Raw genomic sequence first — 25,570 nt, 5'->3', positions numbered from 1 at the left:
AAGTTTTGAATTAATAAAAATAATTTCATTTTTAATGAATCTAAATTTTCAATAACTTACGAGTTTCTGGCAAAAGATCGGGTCGATGTTCAGAGCGAAAACTGGATAGAGCCGGTCCTTTGCCAAAACTTGAGTTGCTGCCACCATTCTCTTGACTCCATAAATCTTCATAGTCACTGATTTTATCGCCGAGTGCGCTGCGACAATACACTTGAGGTGACTCCAAAATATCTGACTCTTGATAATGCTTTGATTCTTTGCGGGCACGGCTTCGTTTCGTTCGATTGCTGGCCACTTGTGACGTTGGTGACACAACTTTTCGATTATTTTGACTGGAGTCTTTGCTTGATTGGCTTTGCCAACGCTTCGAACCCTGTGATGATAATGTATCGGCCGACGTTTTGCACTCACCTTCAGGTGACATACGCTTCGAAATCGTTTGGAACTGAATGGGATACAAAAAAAAGAAGAAGAAGATGAATTGCGTCAATTGAATGCGTTTTGAAAAAATTCAAAAGTGCACACGTGCCACTAGATAAAATAAAACCACTTACCGCTGTGTTTGCATTTGGTGATAAAATCTCGACGAATGGTGAGCATTGTTTTTGAACATTGCTTGAGATTTCCGTCACCATTGTTGTGGTCATGGTGAAGTTGGTGGATGAAAAGTGTTCGGTGGCAGTGGGTGTTATTGAATCGGTTGGACTTTGTGATGATGGTTTCGTCCATCTTGGTGGTGGGGCTGGTGGTATTCGTAGTGGAATTACATTCAATGTGCTCGGCGGTGTTGGTCGTACACCTCGAATATTTCCGTTATTATGCTCATTGAATGCATTGTTATTAATATTCGAATCGAGCCCGGCATTTGGTGGCGATGAACGATTTGAAAATGTTGTAAGTTTTTCCAAATCCAATGACTTGCGATTTTGTGTTTTGAATGTACTGGTTTTGCCGATAATACCAGTTTGGCAGCTATCAACTGGTGACATGGTCAACATAACACTGTCCATCGATTCGGGGCTTAAAATCTGCTGGCCAGTACTGGTAAAACTACTTAGACTAGATGCTGTGTCGGATGGTGTGCTTGGGCTAAATACATTGCCACTCACCACCGTATGCTGACTGTTTGTCACGATTTTATGCTGATTTGCACTGAACATCGTTGTGCCCAGTCCGCTCGATTCGGTCTTTGACGCCGTCGAAACGGGTGTTGGGCTTGTGTTTGCCGAAGGTCGTGGATTTGCCATTGGATAACGCCAAAATTCCTGACCAAGCAACGCAAGCGAAGAGAGCTGTTGTCGATTTGGTGCTTCGCGTAACGTGCGTGGCAACGTTAACTGCACCGGCAATTCATCACTTTGGAAGAGAGGAGAAAAGAAATATCGGTTGTTAGAGTTGATTGAATTCAGTTTTCCATTTAATGATAAGACAGACACTTACCAGCATTTTGCATAGTGATCAATCAAAGCCGGTATTGAATTGAATTCAAAACGTGAACTCTCCAAACTCAATACGCCATTTTCTGACAGAATCAGATAATGCTCAATATAGGGACCGGTGTCTGGTGGCAAACGTACCGAAACGGCCATTGTATTCGCTTGACTTGAACCACGAACAACAAAATTCTGGGGAAGAAAGAAAATTCAGAAGAGAAAATATGTTAAAAATATGCAACTGGATTGAATAAATGGATTGATTATTAAAATTGCAATGGGAGATAACGTGCACAAATCGATTTGTAATGGTCAATGTTCATGTTCATGCAGAGGAACGCACACAAATAGCTTTTTCTTGCAAGTTATTCAGAAACCTTTCTCTTGCACAGTATCAATCTTGTTTGACAAGGGACCTGATAAAAAAAAGACGTTTATTACTGCATTTAAAATCGTCTCGGGTGTTTGCGCGCATAACAATTCGTATGTAAATGTAAATACTTCTATACTTGATGGAAAATAAACGCAAACATATACAATATTTCGAACAGAGTCTTGTCTCGCCTCGTCTTCGCTGTGATTCATCGTCAATATTTCCTTTATTGGATGCAGTTGGCGCGAATGCACAACATTATTTTATGCAGCCACTCAAGCTGCCGGGAAGCGTCACATAAATTTTGTATAAATTTTATTATCAACGAAAAGCATGTGTCTGCTCTGTGTGTGGATATTGTTGCATCGTGTCGTGCTCTCATGTCTGTCTTCCGCACATTTCTGACGAAGAATACATATTGACAATCCAATTTGCCACGAAGATATAGTGCATCACTTTAACTTAGTATTCCATACAGCTTGAGTGTCATCACATAGACGAAAAATGTATGCATGGCAATAAAGGTAGAGTAAGTTGTTTTTTATTTCATTTTTATCAACACTCTGCGCGCGCTGCATGCCAATATCGACGCTGTGCCAGTGTTATAAATAAATTGTCTATCGCATTAAATTTTATTAAAAATCGCATTTTCGGTGAATGCATGTGAGCACTGAGCAATTGAGCACTTATTGTGCATTACAAATCACTTGATAAAATATGTATTTAAGCGAAAGTATTTGCAGTTTGGGTGAAAGGAAAATTCAACCAGAACACCAAATTGCAGCAAAAGCGACGGCGACGACCGCGGCCAGATGTAAAACGACTGCAACGCAATATTCAGCTACTTGAGGAAGTATAATAATTGTTGCGTTTGTATTCAATTTAACGCCGTCTTTTGATTTGTATTTGCAGTAATTTCACTACTGTTTCACCAACTCAGTATCCACTGTCCATTTCTGTGCATTCCCATTGCTCAATCAAATCATTTTGGTAACCATTGGCTGCATACACATTGCATTGCATGCTATTTCTGTTCGCTGACGCAAGATTTTCTATGCACACATAATGAATTCATTTACGCATCCAATTCGATGCGTTAGTTTCGCTTTTAAACTCTTTTGCTGATGGCATCAAAATGTTCGCTTTTATTGGTATACACATCTTCGGAACGATGCCATTCGTATAAGGCACTTAACCACTTTTTATGTATATGAACTCGAGAGTAACAAAAAACTATTTGAATAGCGAACATTACGTTCGATTCAGTTCAATTCGATCGAAAGAGAGAGTCGTTTTCAACAAGAAAACAAAACAAAAACAATGTATACTTCAATTACGAACTGTGCGATATAAATTGTGCGAACAATATTGTGCGATGAACAGCATATTTTGCAATTTCGATAAATAATTAAATGAAGATAAAAACGAATTGAGCGCAATTCCAATCGATTCATATCCCAACAGGCACAAAAAATAGTTTTAAAAAACTGAATCTGCATTGCGTAACAATTGAAGTATCGGAACAATTTCAAATATAACGTAAATGGCAATTTTTTTCGTTCACCAATTCGATGTAAATTTATTCTCGCATTCGATTGATTCACTGGAATTAACGCCACATATTTTACAGCTGCTTGTTTATATTTTGTGAATTTGTTTTCGAAATAAAAAATAAATGAACGACATAAATTTACACTCTTTACCATTTCAAGTATAGTATAAGTATAATGATTATCCTTATTTCTCATTTCATTGAAGACTCAATAAGTTTTCATTATTTATGAAAACTACCTAAACGTATGCTTTCCAAAACTGTATGGCAATATCAGTGTTATAACTTTGATTTTCGACCAAAATAGTATCTGTAGGAATGTCCTGGTTTTTCCTCAGAAAATGCAATGGCTGCTACGTAGATTGTACTTCGAAAAACACTGAGATGGGTAAACCCATAAACTTTATTTAGAGGAAAATTGGCATATTTTCATATATTTTCTGTGACACATTTCACCATTATGGCGCATTTGGATTTTTATTAAGGTTTGATGCTAAACTTATATCGGCTGAAAATAAACACAGTTTAAATCGCCGCAAATATTTGTAAAACATTGAACTAAATCCGCTTATTTTATTTCTCTGCTTTCGATATTTATTATTTACACACGCAATTATAATCGTGTCACTATTGGAATTGTGCAATCGTGCGCCTTGGAAATAGTGTCGTTTTTATGATTAGGTATCATGGACATATTCAAAACCACTAGAGATATATTTTTGTTAAATAAGAGTATAAAAATGTGTTCCGATCGAACACACGTTTCATTATATTCATTGATATTGAGTTAAGTGGTTTGTCTCTACATTTTTAGATTCCTCGATCTTTGGTAAAATATATTTTTCCAGTTGAAATAAAGTAAAAAAGAAACGAAGATGTTGTGTAATCAGAACATATCTCTGCCAAAGTGTCATCTAAACAGTGTAGGGACCGGAGCGCAAAATTTCCTCACTTTAATTCAAACAATATTGGCTGCTCAATGTGCCATTTCACCGGCCCAAATGTGGCCACGAGACTATGGGAAAATTGCATTGAAAAAGGGTAATCGTCTTTTATTGCACAAATACACATTTTGAAGTCGAAAGAAGCTTTTTCGTGACAAAGTCAATGAAGCACACTCAATCCTGCTATGATATACTTTGCTTCCCATGTATTTTGAATGTAAAAACAACGAGCGAACAAGATTTTTTTTAAATTGACAAACGAACAAAACATCATTTTAATGATGTCGAACGAACGAATAAGCGTTCGAAGATGTTGTTCGGCCAACACTACTTCCATTGTTTGGTCAAATGGTTTTTTTTAAAGTTGTTTGCCTTCTATAAAAAAAAATTGAATTCATGGTTATATCGCATAAGAATAAACATAGTTTGAATTAATGTAAATATTTTTAAGATTACCTGAACTAAAACTGCGTATTTCTAGCACTACATAAAATGCGAATCTGTTGGTCTGGTTTTTTTTCTCAATGATTTTTCTTGCGATTTCTTGGGAGTCTTTAAGCCGATTTTCGTATTTGTATTTATTCATCTTCTATTATTTCATGGACATTTCAGTTTATTATTTTTTTTGGGTTTGCGAAAAGAGTGTAGTATTATTCTTTTAATTCATCATAGTGTTTTTGAGAGGGACTAATTTTAACTGTAAACAATCAAAGTGAACATACATCTCACATAGTGCGTAACAATTTTCTGTTGTGAAACAACAAAGTGAACTCAACTAATGAAGCTCAGACCATAGCAGAGCTCAGCGTTGTTGTTTTTCAATTTCACGAATTTTTCAATATATTTATTTACTTCCATATTTGCACAGATTTCTTAGGTATTGAATTATCTCGTCAAAATATAGCGCCACTATGAAAATATTTAATTGGTACGTCATTTTAATGAATAGCAATATGACGTGATGTTTTGATTGAGATGCTAACACGTGTACCAAATTTACTATAAAAGTTGGAGGCATTGTAAACTTATTTCATTAGATTAATTGATATTGAATAGAGTAATACGGTTTAGTTCTATCTTATCATAGTTAGAGAATAAAATTGAATCTCCAAGAAAAAAAAGAAGATGTCGTGTAATCCACAGTGTCATCTAAACAGTGTAGGGACCGGACCGCAAATGTTCCGCACTTTAATTCAAACGATATTGGCTACTCAATGTGCCATTACACCGGCCGAAATGTGGCCACGAGACTATGGAGCAATCGCATTGAAAAGCGGTAATTTTTTATTTAACAAAAAAACGTCACATTCGAAAAAAGCACGGGAAGCTATTACGAGATTTTTCTAGAATGATGAAAATACATAAAGTGTTATCAATGCGGCATGCAGTTATAGCATAAGGAGACATATTTTGCGTCTTTTTGGAGTTCATATTTTCATTTTTTTCTTCTTCAAAATCTATCCAGGGCTGGAGGTCTACGATTTTATCGTGGTTGGTGCAGGGTCAGCGGGATCAGTAGTTGCCAGTCGATTAAGCGAAAATCCAAATTGGAAGGTTCTATTGATTGAAGCTGGAGGCGACCCACCCATAGAAACTGAGGTATGAACATTCTCTTTTACTCTAATCTCAAAACGGAAATCGGCAAGTTATTTACACTCAAACTGAATTTTAGATTCCTAGCTTGTTCTTGGCCACTCAAAAAACTGAAATCGATTGGCAATTTTACACAGATTCCGATTCACTATGCAAGGCAGCAAAGAATAAGAGATGTTACTGGCCGCGTGGAAAGACACTTGGCGGTTCGTCGGCTATAAATTTTATGTTCTACGTTCGTGGAAACAAGGCAGACTATGACGGCTGGGCGAAAGATGGCAATCCTGGCTGGGACTACGAAGGCGTTTTACCGTATTTTCGAAAATGGGAACACAATCATGACCCTTCATTTGTGAGTTACGACAATGGAAAATATCACAGCGCAAAAGGTCCATTGAATGTCGATTTCTTCAGTGAAAATGGTCTGGATTCCCTTCGACAAACTTTGTTAGATGCTGCCATCGAGTCTGGTAATAAACAGATTGCTGACATGAATTCCGATAAAGATGTGGGCTATTTGAAAGTACAGGGATATTATTACAATGGCACTCGACAGAGTGCGGCCAAAGCATATTTAACGAAGCATCGCAAAAATCTTCATGTAATGAAACACACGTTCGCACAAAAGATTTTGATCAAAAATAAGAAGGCGTATGGTGTGAAGTTGTTGTATAATGGAACGAGCGTTCGTAAATTCAGAGCAATTGCACGAAAAGAGGTGATTATTTCAGCTGGAGCAGTGATGAGCCCTCATTTGTTGAGTTTATCTGGAATCGGACCGAGTAAGCAATTGAAAAAATTTGGCATTCCGGTTAAAAGCGATTTGGCAGTTGGAGAAAATCTATGGGATCATCCTCTATTATTAAGTTGGTTTAGGTTCAATCCAACTGTTAGCCCTGCTACTACTGCATTAGATAATCTTTATGAGTACGCAACTAATAAATCCGGTCCACTGGCTTCAATCGGATTGACAGATTTTGCTGGTTTCTTCCATTCGGTTAACAGCACGGGAAGGCCGGACTTTCAAGTAGTCTTCTTCTATTTTTCATGCAACTCAACATCTGATCTTGAGCTCTTCTTGGATAAGTTCAATTACAATAATGCGATACGTCATGCTTTATTGACTGAACTCCAAAGTTATGACCTTGTTATTGTAGGTGTCGTCCAATTGCATGAAAAGTCTCGCGGTGTCATCGAATTGGCGAGCGCCTCGCCAAAAGACTATCCCATCATCAGACCAAGGTACTTCAAAGAAGCAGATGATATGGAAGCAATGGTCCGAGTATTGAAATTGCAAATTTCATATAACAATACGACTGCGTATAAGAGTAGAGGCGGTGAATTCATTGACTTGCCAATTCCAGAATGTATTAAGCTTGGCCGTGGTTCGGACGATTATTATCGATGTTACATTCGATACTTCGTCAACACTTGTTATCACCCGGCCGGCACTTGCAAAATGGGAAACTTTGCTACAGATCCAAAGGCTGTTGTTGACAATGAATTAAAGGTTCGCGGCATCAAAAGCTTGAGAGTGATTGATGCTTCAATGTAAGTTTTATGGAAATAAATAATTATGTACAACGTACAATATCATACATATTAAACCGTACACATTTTCAGAATGCCAAACACCGTGTCGGCCAATATAAATGCAGCAACGCTGATGATTGGCGAAAAGGGTGCAGATTTAATTAAAGAAACTTATGCGAAAAGTACTGTATAGTATTTGGCAATCGAATGTATATGATTCCTAAAGGACTACATTGTTAACCAGAACAAGTTTCGAGAGAATCGAAACGTTGATACTTGGTAGAACATAGAAGAATTTTCCTAGTCAGAGTTACCGAAAGTACAAATATATTCAATTATATTTTACCAATTTTCAAATGTTTAGTTTTAGTAGTTTTTTTTTTTCTCATTTAAAGGGTTATTTCAGGGTTTTTAGCGCATTTGCCATAATATGTTCAACATCGAAAAAAAGATTTCGCAATGACAATTTGCTCAAAAGATGGTTAAAAAACTGAATCTGCATTGCGTAACAAATGAAGCGTCGAAACGATTCCGAATTCAACTTAAATGGTCATTTAATTCGTTAAGCAATTCGTTGTGAATTTATTCTCGCATTTGATTCACCAAAATTAACGCCGTATAATTTATAGCTGATTGTCCATATTGTCGATATAAAATCCGAAAAAATTCACATTTTTTACCAAAATAATGGGGTAATTAATTTTTTGTTGTGCAAATTGTACATTTATAGTATTATAAAGTGGAAAATTGTAAACAGTTTGTAATTTCGACGGTATTTCGATCGCATACATTTTGCACACTCAAAAATGCGATGCGTCCAGCTGTTCAACACATTTTAGCTTCAGCCACATGAATCCTTTTCGATAATGCCTCATATAAATCACCATTTGGAATTTTTGTGACAATTTCGTTGGCGACACGATTTCAACGTCTATTGTTGTTCCGGTTAAACGTCGGAAACAGACTCAGCAGCTTTGTACATCTTTTTTTTGTGTGTGTGTGGCATCTCTGTTTTTGGTATTACCATTGTTTTGACTACTGATACGTTTGGATAATCGCTGGTCAACCAAAAATGTATTTATGTTTAGCAAACGGAATACGAAAAATAGCTTTCCCATATAACAAAAAAAACCAGTGGAATTTATTGACAAAGAGGCATACAGCAAATATCGTTATTTATGGACGGCAATATTAAATGAAATAAACACGCAAATGAAACATACAACCCAAAAATGAAATGCTCTCAAAACGAATGCCCCAAAACGAGACATCTCTGTTGGTGACACTTTTTTTTTATTTATTCTTCTGAACGAGATGAAAAATCTATATTTTTTATTCGGGCGTATTTTTCGCGTCATGTTTACATTTGTCCATTCGTTTCGATTTTAAAATGAATTCGTTGCCATGCAGACAATTTATTATTCAAAATGAATCACGAGTTTGCTCGAATCCAGTCGGTTTGTGATGTTTGCATCAAAAACAGTGAAATAATTAAAAGCGATAGGCGCACGAGCGATTGACATCATACCCGATGGTAGCCGCTATAGAATGGATCAGGTCGCTTCTGTAAACGATGGAACAACGAGAATCATATTGTTCGTATTGATTTATGGCAACGATATATTGATTTTTCGCTCTCATTTGCATGCGACATCTACAACAACAACCACATCATCATCATCATTCCAAGTTCGCGTGCAGTTTTGATCGAATCAACGTTGTGGCGAGGCGAAAAAAAAGTGCATTCAAATAAGGCATTGAGAATCAGTGTGTGCTCCCTCGTTTAAATGGTTGTGGTGCCGAAAAACAGCCGAAAGGCAACATTTTCCACCTCAATAATTATCATCATGTGCACATGGTGAATCTGTGCGCTCGCAGTCGGTATTCAATTGAATCTGACTGGATGCTTAATAACAGAAGAGCATAAATCATGTATGGACCGAAGCGTTTGTTTGAATCATATGCAAGATATTCGGGGCGGTTTAATCGAGTATTGAATTAAATGGAGCGTAAATGTCTCTGCAAAATAGCGAGAAAAAAACCCTCCAACTCCAATGCCATTGCGGCAATAGTAGTGTCTCGACTGTTGACTTCATCGCCCAAGGTGTACTCAACCTGCTTGTGCATGAGCGAGCCCATGATATGAAGCTCGATGAAATGAAGGAATAATCCATTCTGAATGTGAATCTGCGGTCGAATTATTACTTCCATCTCTATGCATTTCTCATGCGCATTTCCATCTTTTTTCAATTCAATTTGAACTCTGTTCATCATTTCCCATTTTCAGCAGAACAATAGCAATCTTGCACAAAAATGAAATTACGAGAGAATGAATTTTCATTGGTTTTTGTTGAGATGCCTGTTTCGAATATTTGCAAGCGACGAATCGATAATTTTGCTCTAACTTTTTAACACCTGTACGATTCAACTAAAACACCATCTCATATTCTGCTATATAGATATTCGAAAATTTCCACCTCAATTTTGGTGCGGTTGTTTACTATGCGATGCGATGGAAAATATGTATACAAACCCAATATGCATTTCATTACGAAAATATCTAATGCATTAGATGATGACGAAAATAGTTTGAACATCGATTTTAGCTTGTCCCGGGCAAGTTTTGGTAATGCAATCAATAAACCATTGCACACAAATTCCCAGCGCTACTGTGTTTATTTACAGCTTAATAGCAAATTCATCAGCAATTTTTGTTTCGCCGTATGCTTAAAAGCGATTAAATCAGTTTGTTTGGTCAAGCGCAAAGTGAATTGATGGCTGTGGTAATTTTGATTGTGTATTTTGAAAGAAAAAAAAAAGATTTTACATGTTCAAAAAGGTGGATTTCTGGGCTTTTAATCGATATTTTCGCAAATGGCGGTGAATTTAGCCAGGCATTTCGGGTTAAATTTTTCTATGCTCTACTATTCAGAGTCGAATAGGCGTGAGTGCTTAACGTCTCATTTTACAACGTAATATATTCAAATTCAATGGAGAGCTATAAAGCATAAACGTTTTGGCTGGTCGAAAATATGACATCTCTCTCTCTCTTTCTCACACACACACACACACTGGCGACGGGAATAGGAACCATATTACCGAGCTATGCAAATAAATTATAAAGTAATTACATTAACGTGAAACGTTTCCAGTTTTCACAGGAAAATTGTTGGGTTTGTCATACATGTTTAAAATCACATATGAGTGCACCGGTTCGGTATATGCAGTGTACACAAGCCAAATCCACATTGCATGTTTCCCAGTGCAAGAAGTGTAGTGCGAGAAAGAGACGATGTCATATTTTTCCATAAAATTGTAATTCAATTTCATGATAGCACAGGCATCATAAAACAAATTGTAGCCAAAATATAAATTCTATGCTCGGACATGGTGCGCGCATAAAAATATTTACCCTCTTCCTGGTTGTACAACACCGCAGCAGCAGCAGAACCGGGAATGATATTAATGTAATAGACGTTGCTTTTGCATGAATGCACTTGACCGGGGCTGAGCCATTTGAGCTAGTTCAATATCCCTTCTCGATACATGTCCAGATTTATACGCCATAGTGTACTTAATGAAAGCAACCGATGCGGAAATTCTTTATCAACTTTTACTTACTCCGAACGTCATATCTAAATTAATATTGATGGTTCGTTCACATTGAAATACAGTTTCTATATTTAATCTGTGTAATATCTGTCATCTCATTCTTGGGAATGAGGATGTATTGAGCGTGGCTGCAAAGGAGCGTGGCTGCGCGCACTCTAATCGACTGAATGTGAAAAGTGGTACAGAATGACACATTAGAAACCAACCGCACGCACATTTTTCTTTTCTCGATGAAATTATGTGAAAACAACCGAATTTCTAAATTTAGAAACTATTTGAAGTGTTCCCCAAACCAGTAAATTGTGCCGTTTAAAAATGTATCAATTCAACCGGTTGAAATGTTTGAAATGAAAATGACGCTCGACTTATACAAAACGATTAATTTTTTGTGTGTTTCGGTCGACATTCAAAGTCAAATTCGTTCGCTTAGCGCGATAAATTTGATTCATTGCCATAAGTGGAGTAAAAAGTCAGATACTCAGTTAGTTTGATTCGTTTTGCTGTTTTTCATTTGATTCTGAATCGTCTCAACGAGTTAACGCAAAGCTGTAACAATTAAAAGTGAAGAAATAAAAATTCATTACGAAATGTTTTCGCTTGATTTTGTTTCACTTCGTTCGTTCAAAATGGGGCTCCAGTTCTCTCTGGCATGGAGTTTCAACTATTTTAATTGAGTGAACAAAATGCAGTTTGTGAAAATGAATCAACATATTTATGAGAGTTTAAATATAAAAACCAAATTCTTTTCTCACTTTTACTGCGGCTTTCATTTGAAATTCGCCAACGACGAAATACGTTGGGTCGCATGTTATACGGCCGTTTGTTCATACTAATTCTGTTAGGTTTTTTTTTTTGGCGAAACAAAACACATGTTTTACTTGTTAGAGAATGCGTGCTCTTTGAGCACGAAATAAATGATAGCATTCAGTGGAGTATGAATTGCTCGCCTGATGCCGCTCGAAAACGTCTATTGACCAAAATCTATTTTTTATGTCACTTGATCGATGACTCTTACGGTTCGCCGAAGGAGAGTAAAATGAAATGGAAAAACGAATATATAGAAAAATGACTTTGTACACATTTGGATTCCATTTCATGTTCCGCAAATGTTTTTCGCATGAATAAACTATTCATGATAGAATTCATATCAAATGCTTTCATCGAACACACACACACACATTCCATATATTCCAATAAAGAATCTAATCAAAATGCTTTTGATTTCGTTTGAACTTCGTTCCGAGAATGAATCTATTTTCGTTCATAACTATTTTAATTGATAAATAATAATTCCAGTAGCCAGCAAATGGAAGCGAAACAGATGGTCATTTGAATGTTAATTTAGACATGTTGCAGCAATGTGGAACCAACAATGGCCAACGAAACTAATGTAATGAATCAACGAAACCATGTGCACGTACAGTGTGGCTGATTGTGTTTGTTTGGCTTTTTTCTCTCTCTCTTTTGTCGGCTTGCATCACTCTCCCGTTGCACGGTCCCAACTCTGTTTGAACCCACACAATATACCATTTCGGTTTCCACACTGTGGAATGGAAATTGATGATGAAGAATGGTGGCGAATGGCGTTGATGTGAATTATCGCAATGGCAGGTATAATTAGAGAACTTTCGTTTTGTCGTTAAAAGCCGATAGACTCACAATAATTAAACAGAAAGCACACGCGTTCGATTTATTGACATGTAACGCTGTTGTTTATCATAATATCGGCTTTAGTCCGACTGAGTGAGGCAAACACAGACTAGGCTTTTGTCAAAAAGCCATTTGCAACACAATAACACACCCAAGTAGCAGCAATTACCATTGCAAATTCTTTGTACACGATTCAAAGATCCGATTCGCATTACTCTTTTTTTTTCAAATCTGTATTAGTTTACTTGCGGTTTGGAATGTATGTTTTCATTGGCATCACGCGCCACAGATTCACATTGTAATGCCATGAATTATGCCGGTTTCGATTCTCTGCTTCGTCGGAATTCATTGTGCACACTTTTACCGTGCCATTGAATCAACGCTTGAAAGCGTATGGAACCGTAACACTGTTTGCAACAGTGAAACAAAAGTTATAATTAATCGCAAAATGGAATAATACACACGAAAAAAAAAATTGGCTCGCTCTTCGCATGTACTTATCGGTTTCTTGGATTTTGTTTTGTGCACGGTACAAAAACTTTCTTCCGAATGCTCGAGTTTTCAGTATGGGCAGTAAATTATCGTGCCATGGCTCAATGTTTTGTTTTGTGCCACAGAAATCAATGCATGCGCATGTAACATTTGTCCATTGGCTGTCACTTTGAATTGGTTCCACACGCCATTCCTTGTATATCTCCTCTGACAAATGCGTTTGACTTTTTTCGCGTCCATTGCATCGTTATGAGAGTTAATCATAAATTGATATCGATTCGATTGGTCGTTCGCGCTGGTCCGTATATCGATAAAGCGCCGTAATTGAATCAATATCAATGTCGACGCGTATTAAAAGTAATCAATCATTGAGCACGTGTGTGTTTGATTGGTATGAAGTCGGACGACGGAGATGAGGCCGGAATGTTAGTTTAATTGATGCCAGCCCGTGAAATCGAGACCAAGATTGTAAAACTGATTTCCGTTCCAAAAACCATCGGCCATCGGACTGTAAATCAAGTGCTAAAACTAGAATGAATTTCATGTCATGCCTTGATTGAAGTATTACCATGTTCCATTCGTTGGGATTTTTATGCAATTGGCGCGTTTGAAGGTAGCGAAATCAAATCAAATGTCCATCTAGCATAACTGATGCTTTGATTTATCGGCAAAATGTGCTATCGCTCGAATCAATCTGCCATTAGCGTCAGCTCTGCCTCTATGATTAAAATCAGTAAAACCATCAGAATTATTCAAAACACTGTGTAATCGAATGCGATATTTATGAAACGGGCGCGCGATATGCAATTGTCTATTCATGTCATTTCACAACATTTGCATGCATTGTTCCATAAATAGGTTTGCTACGCATATATTAAAATCATTACATGATTCTTGCCCGTTAAATCAAAGTGAATCGAGAGATCGAGAGCGAGAGATGATGCGATAATTTTATGCAAATTTGAAACTGGTTTTCATTCATATGCGTGCATACTGCGTATGAGCTTGTACACATTTATTCGAAAAATCACCGTAAAACCACTGTGAAGGAGGTAATTCTGTACCTTCGTTAATGTTGCAATCGATGCGAAATGAACACAGGATGTCGAGAGTCTTGCCAACTACGCAATTTACGTAAATTTTGTTTTTTTATTTGGGCTTGCGTTTCAAATATCGTCTGAAGCGACGATGATTCACAGGAAACACGAAACCGGATTTAAAGAGTTTTAGTCTTGCTTAACGGATTTCACATGTATGTGTTTAATCAAATTTAAAAACGAAATAGTTTGCATCCTAAAATGTTTGTCGTCTCAAGTTTTTTCCCATTCACCGTTGAACATACCGTTTCGGCAATCATAGCTTCCGTTGTTGTTGCTGTTGTTGGTGAACAGGCGATAGCAATTTTTAATTGAATTTGTCTCATGTGCACACGCGCACATACATTTTGTTTATATTTATTCAGCTAACGATTCAGCAAAATGGGATCATTTGCGTGCAATACACAAAAATACACATAACACCATATAATCTCTAAATGAATCGAATTGACTGCAAATCCCTTGAAAACAATGGCCCGCCCTGAATCATATCCAACTCTAAAACATCATTTGCATGCATTCAATTCGTTCTCTCTATTCACGCATGTGATTGAGAGCATTGCAAATTGAATTTGCAAACAAATATTTGACAACGGCCATTGTTTAATGAATTTGATTGTTGCAAAAGAGACGATTGAATTAAGGGGCCTCCGTCAGGAGTTTTTTTGTTGTTGTTGTTGTTGAAATTGTATCAAACATTGAAATCCATCTGGTTGTCAATCGAATTATTCAAAATATATACTTACTACGTGTGTGATTCAAAAATGTGATTTATCGCACCAAATGGTGATTTTAATTAAATCCTATCACAATTTTGGCTCCAACACCATTCGAAGGAATATAAATGACATGAAACTTCATCAAAAGGAAACGCCTTAAAACCACGGATAAAATGATGGTTTCAAATGCATGACGTTCCAGTTGATGGCTTTCAAGTTTGAGCTTTTTTTCTGCACTAGACATATATTGTATTTTCCAATTCAATGCATGTGTCAATGGTTCGAAATTTCAAATGACGCTTTCAATCACTGTTAACGCTGTATTGCGAACGATTACTGACAACATTCATACATGGATTTAATGTGTGACACATGCGGTACGGTGCGGCTTTGTCATTTCAAACGGAATGCTGATGAATAGATAGTACGTACAAATGATAGCGATGTCGTTCCGCAGGCGATTCAAATAGAACCGAAACCGCAAATAATTAAATAATCGGCCGAAACCGATGATGTTACCATGTTGACAACAGCACATTATTTGAATAGCTATTCTATAGAATCATGCACACACAGTTGTTAATATCCCGAGAATGTGTGCGAAACAATGATAACATTGTTGAACATTTCCAAACCGAAATATTCCCATTTCGCAGCAATTTCATTTGGTACTAAATTACAAGCAAGAATTTTATGAGCAACCATTTTTAATAATTACAAAATTCCATTTTCATACCATGAACATGGTGTAATCAACATTGGGCACATTACAAAAGGGTTCTTGACTAAATATTTTCACCATTTTTCATAGTTTTGAGTAGAAACTAAATTCCACTCTATCTAACTCTGAAAACTAGCTAAAGCTATTTATAAAACTGGAAGAAAAATCGTGTTTTAACAGAAATGGACCGTTGGAATGTGAACCAAAAAAAATCGATTGTGAACGCTTCTATCTAGCTCAATAGCAAAAATGTAATAAAAATCCTAGATTTGTTATGTTATTACTAAAACTTACCCCTTCTTCTTTGCCTTGCAGCAAGTGAACAGCGCCAGCCCGTTGGATGCCCGGCAAAAACCATACCTGATGCGTTAATAGCAAACGTTCGTATAGACCTAAATCACATGGTGGACTTGTTGAATCTCCAGAGGCTTCACTCGACGATGTTTCACCCTCAGCTAAAATGCCGCCATCTGAACTTGACACCAGCGATGCACGTGACTAGAAATCACAACAAAAAAAAGAGATGCCATAGAGAATCGCAAAACCATTAGAATTTTTATGATATATATGATGAAATGATGTAATATGCTGCTATTTGGGCATTTTGTAAATGAGAAAAAATGACATGAACAGCTTGAACCAAATTTGATTAGCTTTGTGTGTGTGTGCGTGTGTCGGATGTGAGTGAGTTGGCATTACGTCGCTTATGTACAGCTATGTGAAGCGAGCTAACGAAATTTTTGTTAAAATGATAAAGAGTGTATGTGTAAAAGAGTCTCTTGAGGGTAAAATGGCCCTTTCAGAATTTGTTAACCATCCATTCCGTTGCACCTCTGACAGTGCTCTTTGTTGCTTTTATTAATTAAAAGAATTTTCCTTGTTCCCAGAAATGACATGCAAATACTTTTGATCTATTTTTTTCTCGTCATTCATGTTGTTTCGTGTCATTCCCTTAGAATTCAAAGAGCACGAAAATTAAATAGATTTTTTTTTTCAGTCGAGTCTCTAAAACCGGAGGAGATGTCTGATAAAAGTGCTGAACATGCGACACAAAAACAGAAAAATCTTTGTTAATTAAAGTGATGTGCTCACACAGCACAACAACCGAGGGGTGGAATGAAAAAAAAAAAATGAACAAAGTTTAAATATAACAATGAACACGAACTTCTAACTTTTTTTTCGCTCTCACTCGGTTCACTTGGCATTCCGCTACAAAAACAACAACATACAACTCGAGACTTCTTTTCATTATATTTCATATTTGTTTGTTTGCATTTTGGTCGAGCACAGCAATGGCTTTTATCGATTCGTTTGCTTTTTCAATTTTCCAAAGAACAGGGAAGAGAGAACTTTATTGAAAATAAAAATAAAAGACCAAGTCGCAATAAGCATTGAACGTGGATTATAAAAATCACGTTCATACTCAAGAGAGGAAATAACATCATTGAAACTTTTTATTATCACTGTTTCCTGAGTGAGCTTTGGAATTTTCAACGCATTCGAAATGCTTTTTCGTCCATCACATGAGTATAATAATCGTCTGGCCATTTTCGCCATAGTGAAGACTATCTCAATGCAACCTCAATCGCTTTTGTCTTCCTTTGTGATTGCTGCTGGTTTTTACTTTGTGGAACATTAATTTTGGTTCGAGCAAAGAACGCCGAAAGAACAAACACATTCTTTGGATATTTTCAAACAACTATTTCCGTGTTCACAAATATACAATAGAAACCAATGAGGGAAAACGGATTCTTTTTAAGTTCGGTCGGTCGGTCGGTCGGTCTGTTTGCGTTGAAAGGCCATTTTTCTTTTGGAACAACAAGAAAAAACATTTACTCGGTTAACGCTTTGATTTATTGCGTAAATATGAAACTTTGTTTTCCGAATACATCACAGAACATTCGATGAGGCAAAAAGACATTCAAACTACGAAACGAACCAGTGATTTATTAATACGGTAATATCCATACGACAAATGATCAATGTCGGTTTCAAAGTGTTTTTCTTCGAGGAATTCGGGTGAAACTGTTGATAAGGAAAAGAATTGGAAATTGTCATATTTTGCAGTTCTTGAATAATATAATTCATTATCCATAAAAAAAGAAGCAAAATATTTTGAAAACTTATTAAATTTTCAAGACAAATCACAGTTGACATCAAGAGATCAGCACATTAGCAACTATTTCCACTGTGACGTTATTCAAACGCATGAGCGACGAGTTCAATAATTGGATTTGTGTAGATATGATTGGAAAAGAAGTTGAATTTTGCATAACAAATTTTTGCGTCACGATATTTCCGGAATTGTCAAATCCCTTGGAATATTTCGTAATCTACTAAATTCACAAGACAAACAACAGAGCATTATGGCCAGCAAAGATATGGCTTTTTTTCCTCTATTTCGATTGTCAATCAGTATTTGGGGCAGAATAAATTCTTCGAAAGCAAAAAAGTCAACAGCCAAATCTTCACGAATAAGAACCATTCATACTGGCCTTATCATAGTTCTTTTTTTTTTCTTGTGACAAGCGTCTTGTCAACGTTGCGACGGAAGAATATCGCCTTAAATTCGATAACGATAAAATCAAACATTGATTTGTCGCCTTCATTCAATAAATTGCATTAGAAATGCTAGACGCACTGAGACGATCAAAATTATTGAATGCCGGAGAAACTTTTTCAATATTTGGATTTAAGCGCGACGGATCAACGCATTCGTCATCGAACATCTGTGCTATTTCGATGTGTTATTGGTATTCATTTCGGTGTGTGCGTTTCATTTTTTTTTTCGGCATGTATTTGGGCTGTCGATTTTTATTTGGCATCAATTGCACGTAGTGAATATTAAATTTGATTGTCTCATTGGTGGCTGGCGGCATTTTGTTTGCGCCTCGACGCAAAAAAGGAAGAAAAAGATACAACAGTCTATAGCCGAAGGGAGATTCGGTCAACATCCTGATCAGCCTGGGCTGATGAACCGATGTATAGATAAATGTGATTTTTGGCGCCCAACCATACGAGTCAAGAGACATTCCGTCGTATAAATCATCACACCAGCGACCGATTTGCTTTCGCTCTCCTGCACATCCGAAACGCAGACGGAAATCAAAATCAATTTTATCACACGCATCGCAAATCAATTGTATATTTCAAACAATTCATGTTTTGTCGCCACGCGGCCAGTGATTTTCGTTTTGATTTTTTTTCCATCGTGATTTGCATAAGGAACTGTGTTGTTGGGTAAACTTTTTACAAATGACCGTTTTATTTAGGCATTTGTCGACATTTAAAATCGGCAAATAAAAGTGGCATCGCGTGCCATCTTTTCATTTGTTCAAACCCGCACGGCATTTACGTTTTTTTGTTGCTCGATGATAGAGAGTACGAGTTTCCGTTTTCGCTTTGCTTCTTCATCGAACCGATTTGTTGCTTGGTGTATCGTTCAATGCGACCAATGTTGTTGCTTGGTGAAATACATTCAACAAACATCGTCGATGATTCGTTTTCTCCTTCGTTTTAATCTTGTGTAAACATTGAGTGGTACGGTTGTTGTCGGCAGATTTGGGGCGGTTTTATATTGTGAAAAGCCGACTGACATTCAGTCTTTCGTTTGGGATGCGTATGCGATAACATGAATATAAATGATGCCCCATGAGCAAATAAATGAGCAAATGTTTCGATAAACTCTCTCTCTCGCTCTCACTTTCCTCTTGGTTGAAAAAAGCCGATTGTTTTACGTAAATGTGTGAGCATCTGCAAACTTTATCTCGGAGAGGAAACATGAGCTTTGTAAATCGCTGTCTAAACACCATTTCCATGTTTTTCAGCGCAACTCCATTATTCATCACACGCGATTATCAACTTCAAACGCATAGACACTCACATTCTCATTTTCTCGCACAAAATGCCGTCGTGCTCGCTTAGATAGACATAGAGAAACAATTTTCTTTGCTTCACGAAACAGTGTCTGTCATTTAGCATTTTCACTGTGTTTCACTTTTCATCAGTCGTTTTCGCGGCAGTTGACTTAGTGTCTGCACAATTTTTGCAATATATGAGAAATGGGCGACATTAAGTTGGCAGCTGATGCACGAGACGTACTTATGAGAAAACATACGGAGCAAATTGAAAAAAGAAACGTAATTTTGCGGTCGGATGTACAGTTCTTTGTTTTTCTGCTCGTGTTTACAAAGAAGAAAAATGACTCGTGATGGTGGTTTTTCTCTGCAACATAATGTTCCACAAACCAGTCACTTTTGCCGATTGAGAAGAGTTTGTCGAAATGTAAAAAATGGCTCGAAGTTTGTGTCAGTTCAAAAAAAACATTTGGCACATATAGAAAATAGTTCATTTGTTATTATGTCGTCTTAACTTTAAAGTGACTCTGTTTATTACTTTACTTGATTGGCATTTGTTCTCGGAGTTTCTGGAATTGATGGTTCTTGTCATTTCGAAGAAGACTCGTTGCGTTACTCAGTTTTTCATACAGCTACTATCTCGTTATTTGTATAGTATGTTTTCCGAATATTATAATATTTTGAGTGCATTCAACATGAAAATTAAATATTGCACATGGTTTTATTTCCATGCGAATTCAATTACATCAACAAATTCAATTCTTTTTGTCATTTATTGATCGGATTATATAGCGAAAATTTCATATTCATACCGGAATTATGAGTGGTAATGCTCATTTCAAAGTGCTGCTCTTAATAATTCATATGAATATGATGCATGTGGAATCTTTTAAAGCGATTAAAATTATAATTCAAAAGCTTGATATGAAATTCTCTCAATGTTCTGACGATTACACCATTCGAAGGACGGATGGGTTAATGTGGTATTGATGTGGATTAATTGCATAAATTATGTTGAGTCTTTTTAAATGTTGGGCCATGAATATGATAATAATGAGGAAAACCGCCCATTTCCGTTGACTTTGGGTAGCATAATGAGAATCTGATGATGAATTTTGAGTGGCATATGAGTCTCTAGTTCACGAAATGATCGAATGTACGAAGCGTAGCATTAGCAATTTGTTTACATCAAATGGAAGCTTTTCACAAGCATAAACAGATGTTTTATCCGTTCCGTACGTGTCACCGTATCGAGCGGGTTTGTGTATGGTGTATGCTTATTAAATTTTTCAAAGGATTTCCACCCTTCTCCACATTAGACAAATGCCGAACGCTTCTGTTTTGATTAAAACACCTTCCAGAGTCACTAATGCATAAGACACATCAATTCATTTTTAGCCTAACAAACACACACACACCCTCCACCCTCCACCCAAATTACTTTTCATTATTATGTGTGCGTTGGGCTTGCGAATGGTAAAAAGGTATTAAGGCTTGAAAAGCATCAAATTTGCGGATTATAAAATGGTGCTCAAAAGTCGCATTCACTTTTCATTCCCATTTCATCGTGCCTTTATATTCACAAATCGACGAGCAGAGCAACAACGAAAAAAATTCACCACATTTGTAAATGTTTTTTTTTTTCCTTCGATAAAATCGGCTTAAATATTTTCTGAAGGGATTATTTTGCAACAAATGTGTTTTAACACTTTGGCTTTAAATTACGTAGAAAAAAGCGAATTTTGTTTTTGTGGAGAAGAAAACAAACACATAGTCTGGGATTTTGTTGTGTGGCTTCTGGCATGCGACAAAAACTAGTCGGGACTGCAACATTCAACATCGAGTCAATATGTGTAGATTATTGTCATTGTTCAGCCACAAGAAACGGGTTTAGCGTCATCACAAGCAGGTGAATGTGAAGCAAAAACTTCTGTGTGTGCCAGTTGGAATGTCGCACTGATTTCCATTTGAATAGCAATCTGTTCATCACAAATTGACCGAGACTACAACCGAAATTGTCTCGAGTCTAATGAGCTCTGGGTGAAGTCAAAGTTGTGAACTTTTACATTATCAAATTTGCACAACAATTTGTTTTCGGAATCACAATGTCAAAACAATTATTCGTTGTAGCTTTGAACTCGGTAGAAAAATAAAACTTTTCAAATTTCGGCCATGTGGGAATTTCAATCCACTCTCAACTCTTTCTGACGCTTGTTTTTTCTCATCTTCTTTTCACTGACCCTTTTGTTTACTAACTTCATTTTTGCATCGAACCCGACAAAAGGTGAACTTTGATAGAACAATTTGATTTGATTTTTGTTGCGTAACAAAAACCGATGGGAGCATCCTCTCGTTGGATGAAATCAGAGGCAATTCGATTCGTAAAATGGAAGAAGTTTTGAGATGGGCAATGGAGAAAAAAAAAGTTGAATATCGGCTATAAATCAATCAAAGAGGAGAGAGCATAAAATTGTCGGTTCATTGCATCCATTACTTCATTGATCGAATTTATTTTATGTGATTTTAAGAACGAACACTCCTTCAAACCTTGCAATTTGAGCCGTTCAAAATTATTGAAGTCGATTTTATCGGAAACGTTTTGCATCGACGAGAAGAGGAAACCATTCACTGTGTAATCGCACCAGTATCAAGATAGAATGAACGAGGAGCTCAAAATACCGCATTCGAAATACAGTAGCACAATTTTTACTGTGAAATTATAGCATAGCCGATTGTATCGTAATAAAAGAAACGAAGTGGTTCGTTAAAAGAGAAACGCACGCCTTCAGCAAATGTTGAAGCTAGAAAAAAAGAGCAGCCAGCACCACTTTTATTAAATCTAATAAATTCAATTTTATTAGTTTTCTTCAGCGCTTTTCTAGTTTCCGCTATCATTCTCGATACTTTATTCCCTAGCTCTCAGTTTTCAGTGAAAAATGTACACATATATATGGTAATGCAAATACGTTTGAAGTACACATAAAATAGGCTAGCGTAACTTGACTCCAAGCTCGAGTTCAACTGGAGATGAATGGCAACGAGTGTAAAATAATTGACGAAGCATTCTCGCTTTAGAAAAGAGCACACAAACACACAAATGGTTTCGTTTTGAGTTGATTGCAGTGAAGTGTTATGTATATAAATTGTTGCAAGTAAGCGAAGGTAACCGACTTAGGTACAAACATTCACGTCTTCTTATTGGATTGAATAGATTCTTATTGGATTTTAAAGTGTGATGCTTTTTCCAATTTGTGAATACTTTAATTTCGTTCAGGTGATTGCCCAAACTTATGAGTGGAAAATCGCATAAACCGCAACGAGACGCAACGCAAAATGTCGTTAGCAATGTTTACAGCATTGTGGCGAGGCAATAAGGATAATAATAATAATAATTGAATTTCAATCAAATTAGGGAACAAAGAAAATTCTTTCAAGCGTTATTTATGTAGATGCTGTAGAAAAATATGTGTGTCCCGTGCGCCCTTCGTTGTATGGTGTTAATGCCAAAGGCTTTGCCATTTTCAATAAATTCAAATTAAATTTACTCAGATTGTTAAGTACCTGACTCAAGTCATCGGCTGACACTTCCCGTGTGCCCGGCAACAACGTGTGTAGCTCATCGTCAACCAGCCCATTTCCATCTTCCGAATCAACGGATCCAAGTGGCATGCGATGCGGTCGCAAAAAATGTGGCGCATCAGTCCTGCAATGAAAAAGAAAACAACAATAGATAAATAACAACAATTCGACCAAATTTAAAAGAATTGGAGACGCAAATTTTATCATTTTCTTAAACAGTAATTATTTTAATGGTTCGATGCTTGCGGCATCAAACGACAATGCGATCTATACATTTCACCTTGAGCATTTGGTTATTTGATACATTCAGTGGGACCATGATTGCTAGGCCAATTGAGAGATATTTCTTCAACAATACACACGACACTGTCATTAAAGTAGTAAATAATTTTTTTTCTTTTATTTTTCAAATCGTCTCATTCATTCACTTTTTCAGTAGGTGGAAGTTTCGTCGCCAGTGAAAACCGAAATTGGAACGAGATTTTTAAGCTATTGAAAATATGTAAAATCTAGTGGTATTTCGTTCCATAAACTGAATGTGGGCACAGAAGAATAAGTGCACATGGGTGTAGTTGAAACACGCCACAATAAATGAACCAAAACAAAACAACGCTAACTATTAGGGCGGAAAAATCGTTAATTTTGAAGCGACAAACGCTGGTGTACACAGAAAGAGAGCGCTGCCAGCAAAAACTGAATGTTTAATTATCTTGCAAACGCAAACAATCAGAATTTGCAATAGAACAAAAAACGGAAATGCTTTTTATGTTTGCTCATGGTTTTTTTTAGTGTAGTATTTTTTGTTGTGTACAAATTATGTTTTTCCTTCTCCAGAGAGATAATTTGTGAAGTCGCCATTTGAATGAAGAACACTGATCCGTTTCATTATTACTCCGAACCGACTCTCTCTATATAGATAAGAGATGTTGTTTAGTACGTTAATGCTGCTGCTGTACGAGAGATACGATCGCTTCTTTTGTCTTAGCATGTGCTAGCATTTGATACGGAAAACATCTCTCGTAAATTTTTGCGAAAACAGCGGCACAAATATTTTATTCAAGCGTTGTCATGGCTACCCGACGTCCTCCTCATACACCAAGCTTTTGTTTTCCATCAAAATGAGTGCGTCGTTTAGTTGCCGCAGTTTGTTTAATTCTTCGTCTTCCTGTCGTGTGCTGTGCTCATATTTTTCTTTCCTTTTTTCACTGTTCGAGGAATCAGCGGCGAATGCTTGGCATGCCAAACCGATTAGTGCACACAACCGTTGATGATGATTTTATCTGTATTGTTGCTTTGCTAAAACGTCAAAATAACTTTAGCGACTTCTTGTTAGCACGCTATTCGAGGCTTGCAAACTCGTCGCTCAACATTGACGTTTGTTTATCATGCAGAAAAAAAACGCGAACGGAGAGTACACTTGACGTTTGCAACACACACAGTATATACGTACAGTGCTTCAATGGCACAACCGATCGAAAATAAATATTCTGTGTTCCGTAGTTTGCAATCAAAATCAATGTCGCAGCGATAACCGCTGACGTGCTCCTCTTTCATTGACATCAACAATTGACAATGAAATATTCGATTCTAAACACTTGATCGTCGACAACAATTTATTTGAGTATCGCTTTTTGAGTGATTACTTCCCGTTTATATTCGATGATTGTTTTTTTTCGATTTCGCTATACGATTTCCATCTCATGAAACCTGTGATTTTCGTACGAATAACAAAAATAACTTTCATTATTATTGATATCTTACAAGCCATTCGATTTCTCTAATGTTTTTTTTTCACTGTTCATAAGTACGAACCGTCGAAACATATCGTTTAAAAGTGGCTTTGTTTTGGTTTAGTTCAGCTGTTTGCCGCTCTGATACACACGAAGTGATGATTTTGAAAAAGAAAACTCTAACTACAACGCCACACACGTTCAATGCTACCTTTTTTCTACTTTATCTTTGGCATAATTAGAGTAAATTTCTTCATGAAATTTTAACAGAAAAACATGAGCAGAGAAAAAACTGATGCTGAACACTTTCTAACCGAAATTAATCGTCTTGGTTTTCAGCCAATTAGCGTCAACAATTTCCGATATGTCAATTTAACCGTCTGGGTCGAGTGCATGAATTTTTGATTTGCATGATGCGAATAGCATTACACGGTGTAAGGACTGCACTGTCTGAGCCGAGATGTCGTTATATAAACTCATTGGTGGAGAATGCAACTGCTGAAACGATTAGAATATTGCCTATTGAAAATGGGTTCGGTTTGGTGTGATATGTGTAATTGAATGCGGTTCACATATCCAGCGGTTGCGGTCGATGATGATTTTACGTTCTAATTGAAATTCGGTTTTCGGAGCGATTCAACTGCATTATGGAACGTCCTCGAAATGCAGAAAACTGGTATTAATA

The 25,570-nt window shown here is 36.7% G+C and overlaps 2 protein-coding genes across 14 annotated transcripts in view; one reads left to right on the top strand and one right to left on the bottom strand.

Moving 5' to 3' along the window:
• The window catches only part of LOC129570964 (protein sprint), a 145,324-nt gene that overhangs the window by 12,955 nt on the left and 106,799 nt on the right, over nt 1–25,570 (bottom strand). For all 13 annotated transcript variants that reach the window (XM_055450988.1, XM_055451425.1, XM_055451363.1 and 10 more), the window contains 5 exons: nt 23,138–23,279; nt 16,014–16,217; nt 1,441–1,625; nt 555–1,356; nt 61–445 (listed from right to left, as the gene is read on the bottom strand). In XM_055450988.1, the coding sequence (XP_055306963.1) occupies nt 61–445; nt 555–1,356; nt 1,441–1,625; nt 16,014–16,217; nt 23,138–23,279 (1,718 nt within the window). The remainder of the gene's footprint in view (nt 1–60; nt 446–554; nt 1,357–1,440; nt 1,626–16,013; nt 16,218–23,137; nt 23,280–25,570) is intronic.
• LOC129572418 (oxygen-dependent choline dehydrogenase-like) lies at nt 7,020–7,731 on the top strand. The gene is made up of 3 exons (XM_055452415.1): nt 7,020–7,137; nt 7,260–7,446; nt 7,519–7,731. Exons 1-3 carry the CDS (start codon nt 7,068–7,070, stop codon nt 7,619–7,621), a joined length of 360 nt encoding a protein of 119 aa, XP_055308390.1. The 5' UTR covers nt 7,020–7,067; the 3' UTR covers nt 7,622–7,731.

This window comes from Sitodiplosis mosellana, unplaced genomic scaffold (assembly GCF_009176505.1).
Source record: "Sitodiplosis mosellana isolate CC-2019 unplaced genomic scaffold, AAFC_SMos_1.0 Smas_scaffold_1, whole genome shotgun sequence".
In the NCBI taxonomy this organism is placed as follows: domain Eukaryota; kingdom Metazoa; phylum Arthropoda; class Insecta; order Diptera; family Cecidomyiidae; genus Sitodiplosis; species Sitodiplosis mosellana.
The sequence above is the reverse complement of the archived record's forward strand: the minus strand, read 5'-3'. Positions and strand labels throughout refer to the sequence as shown.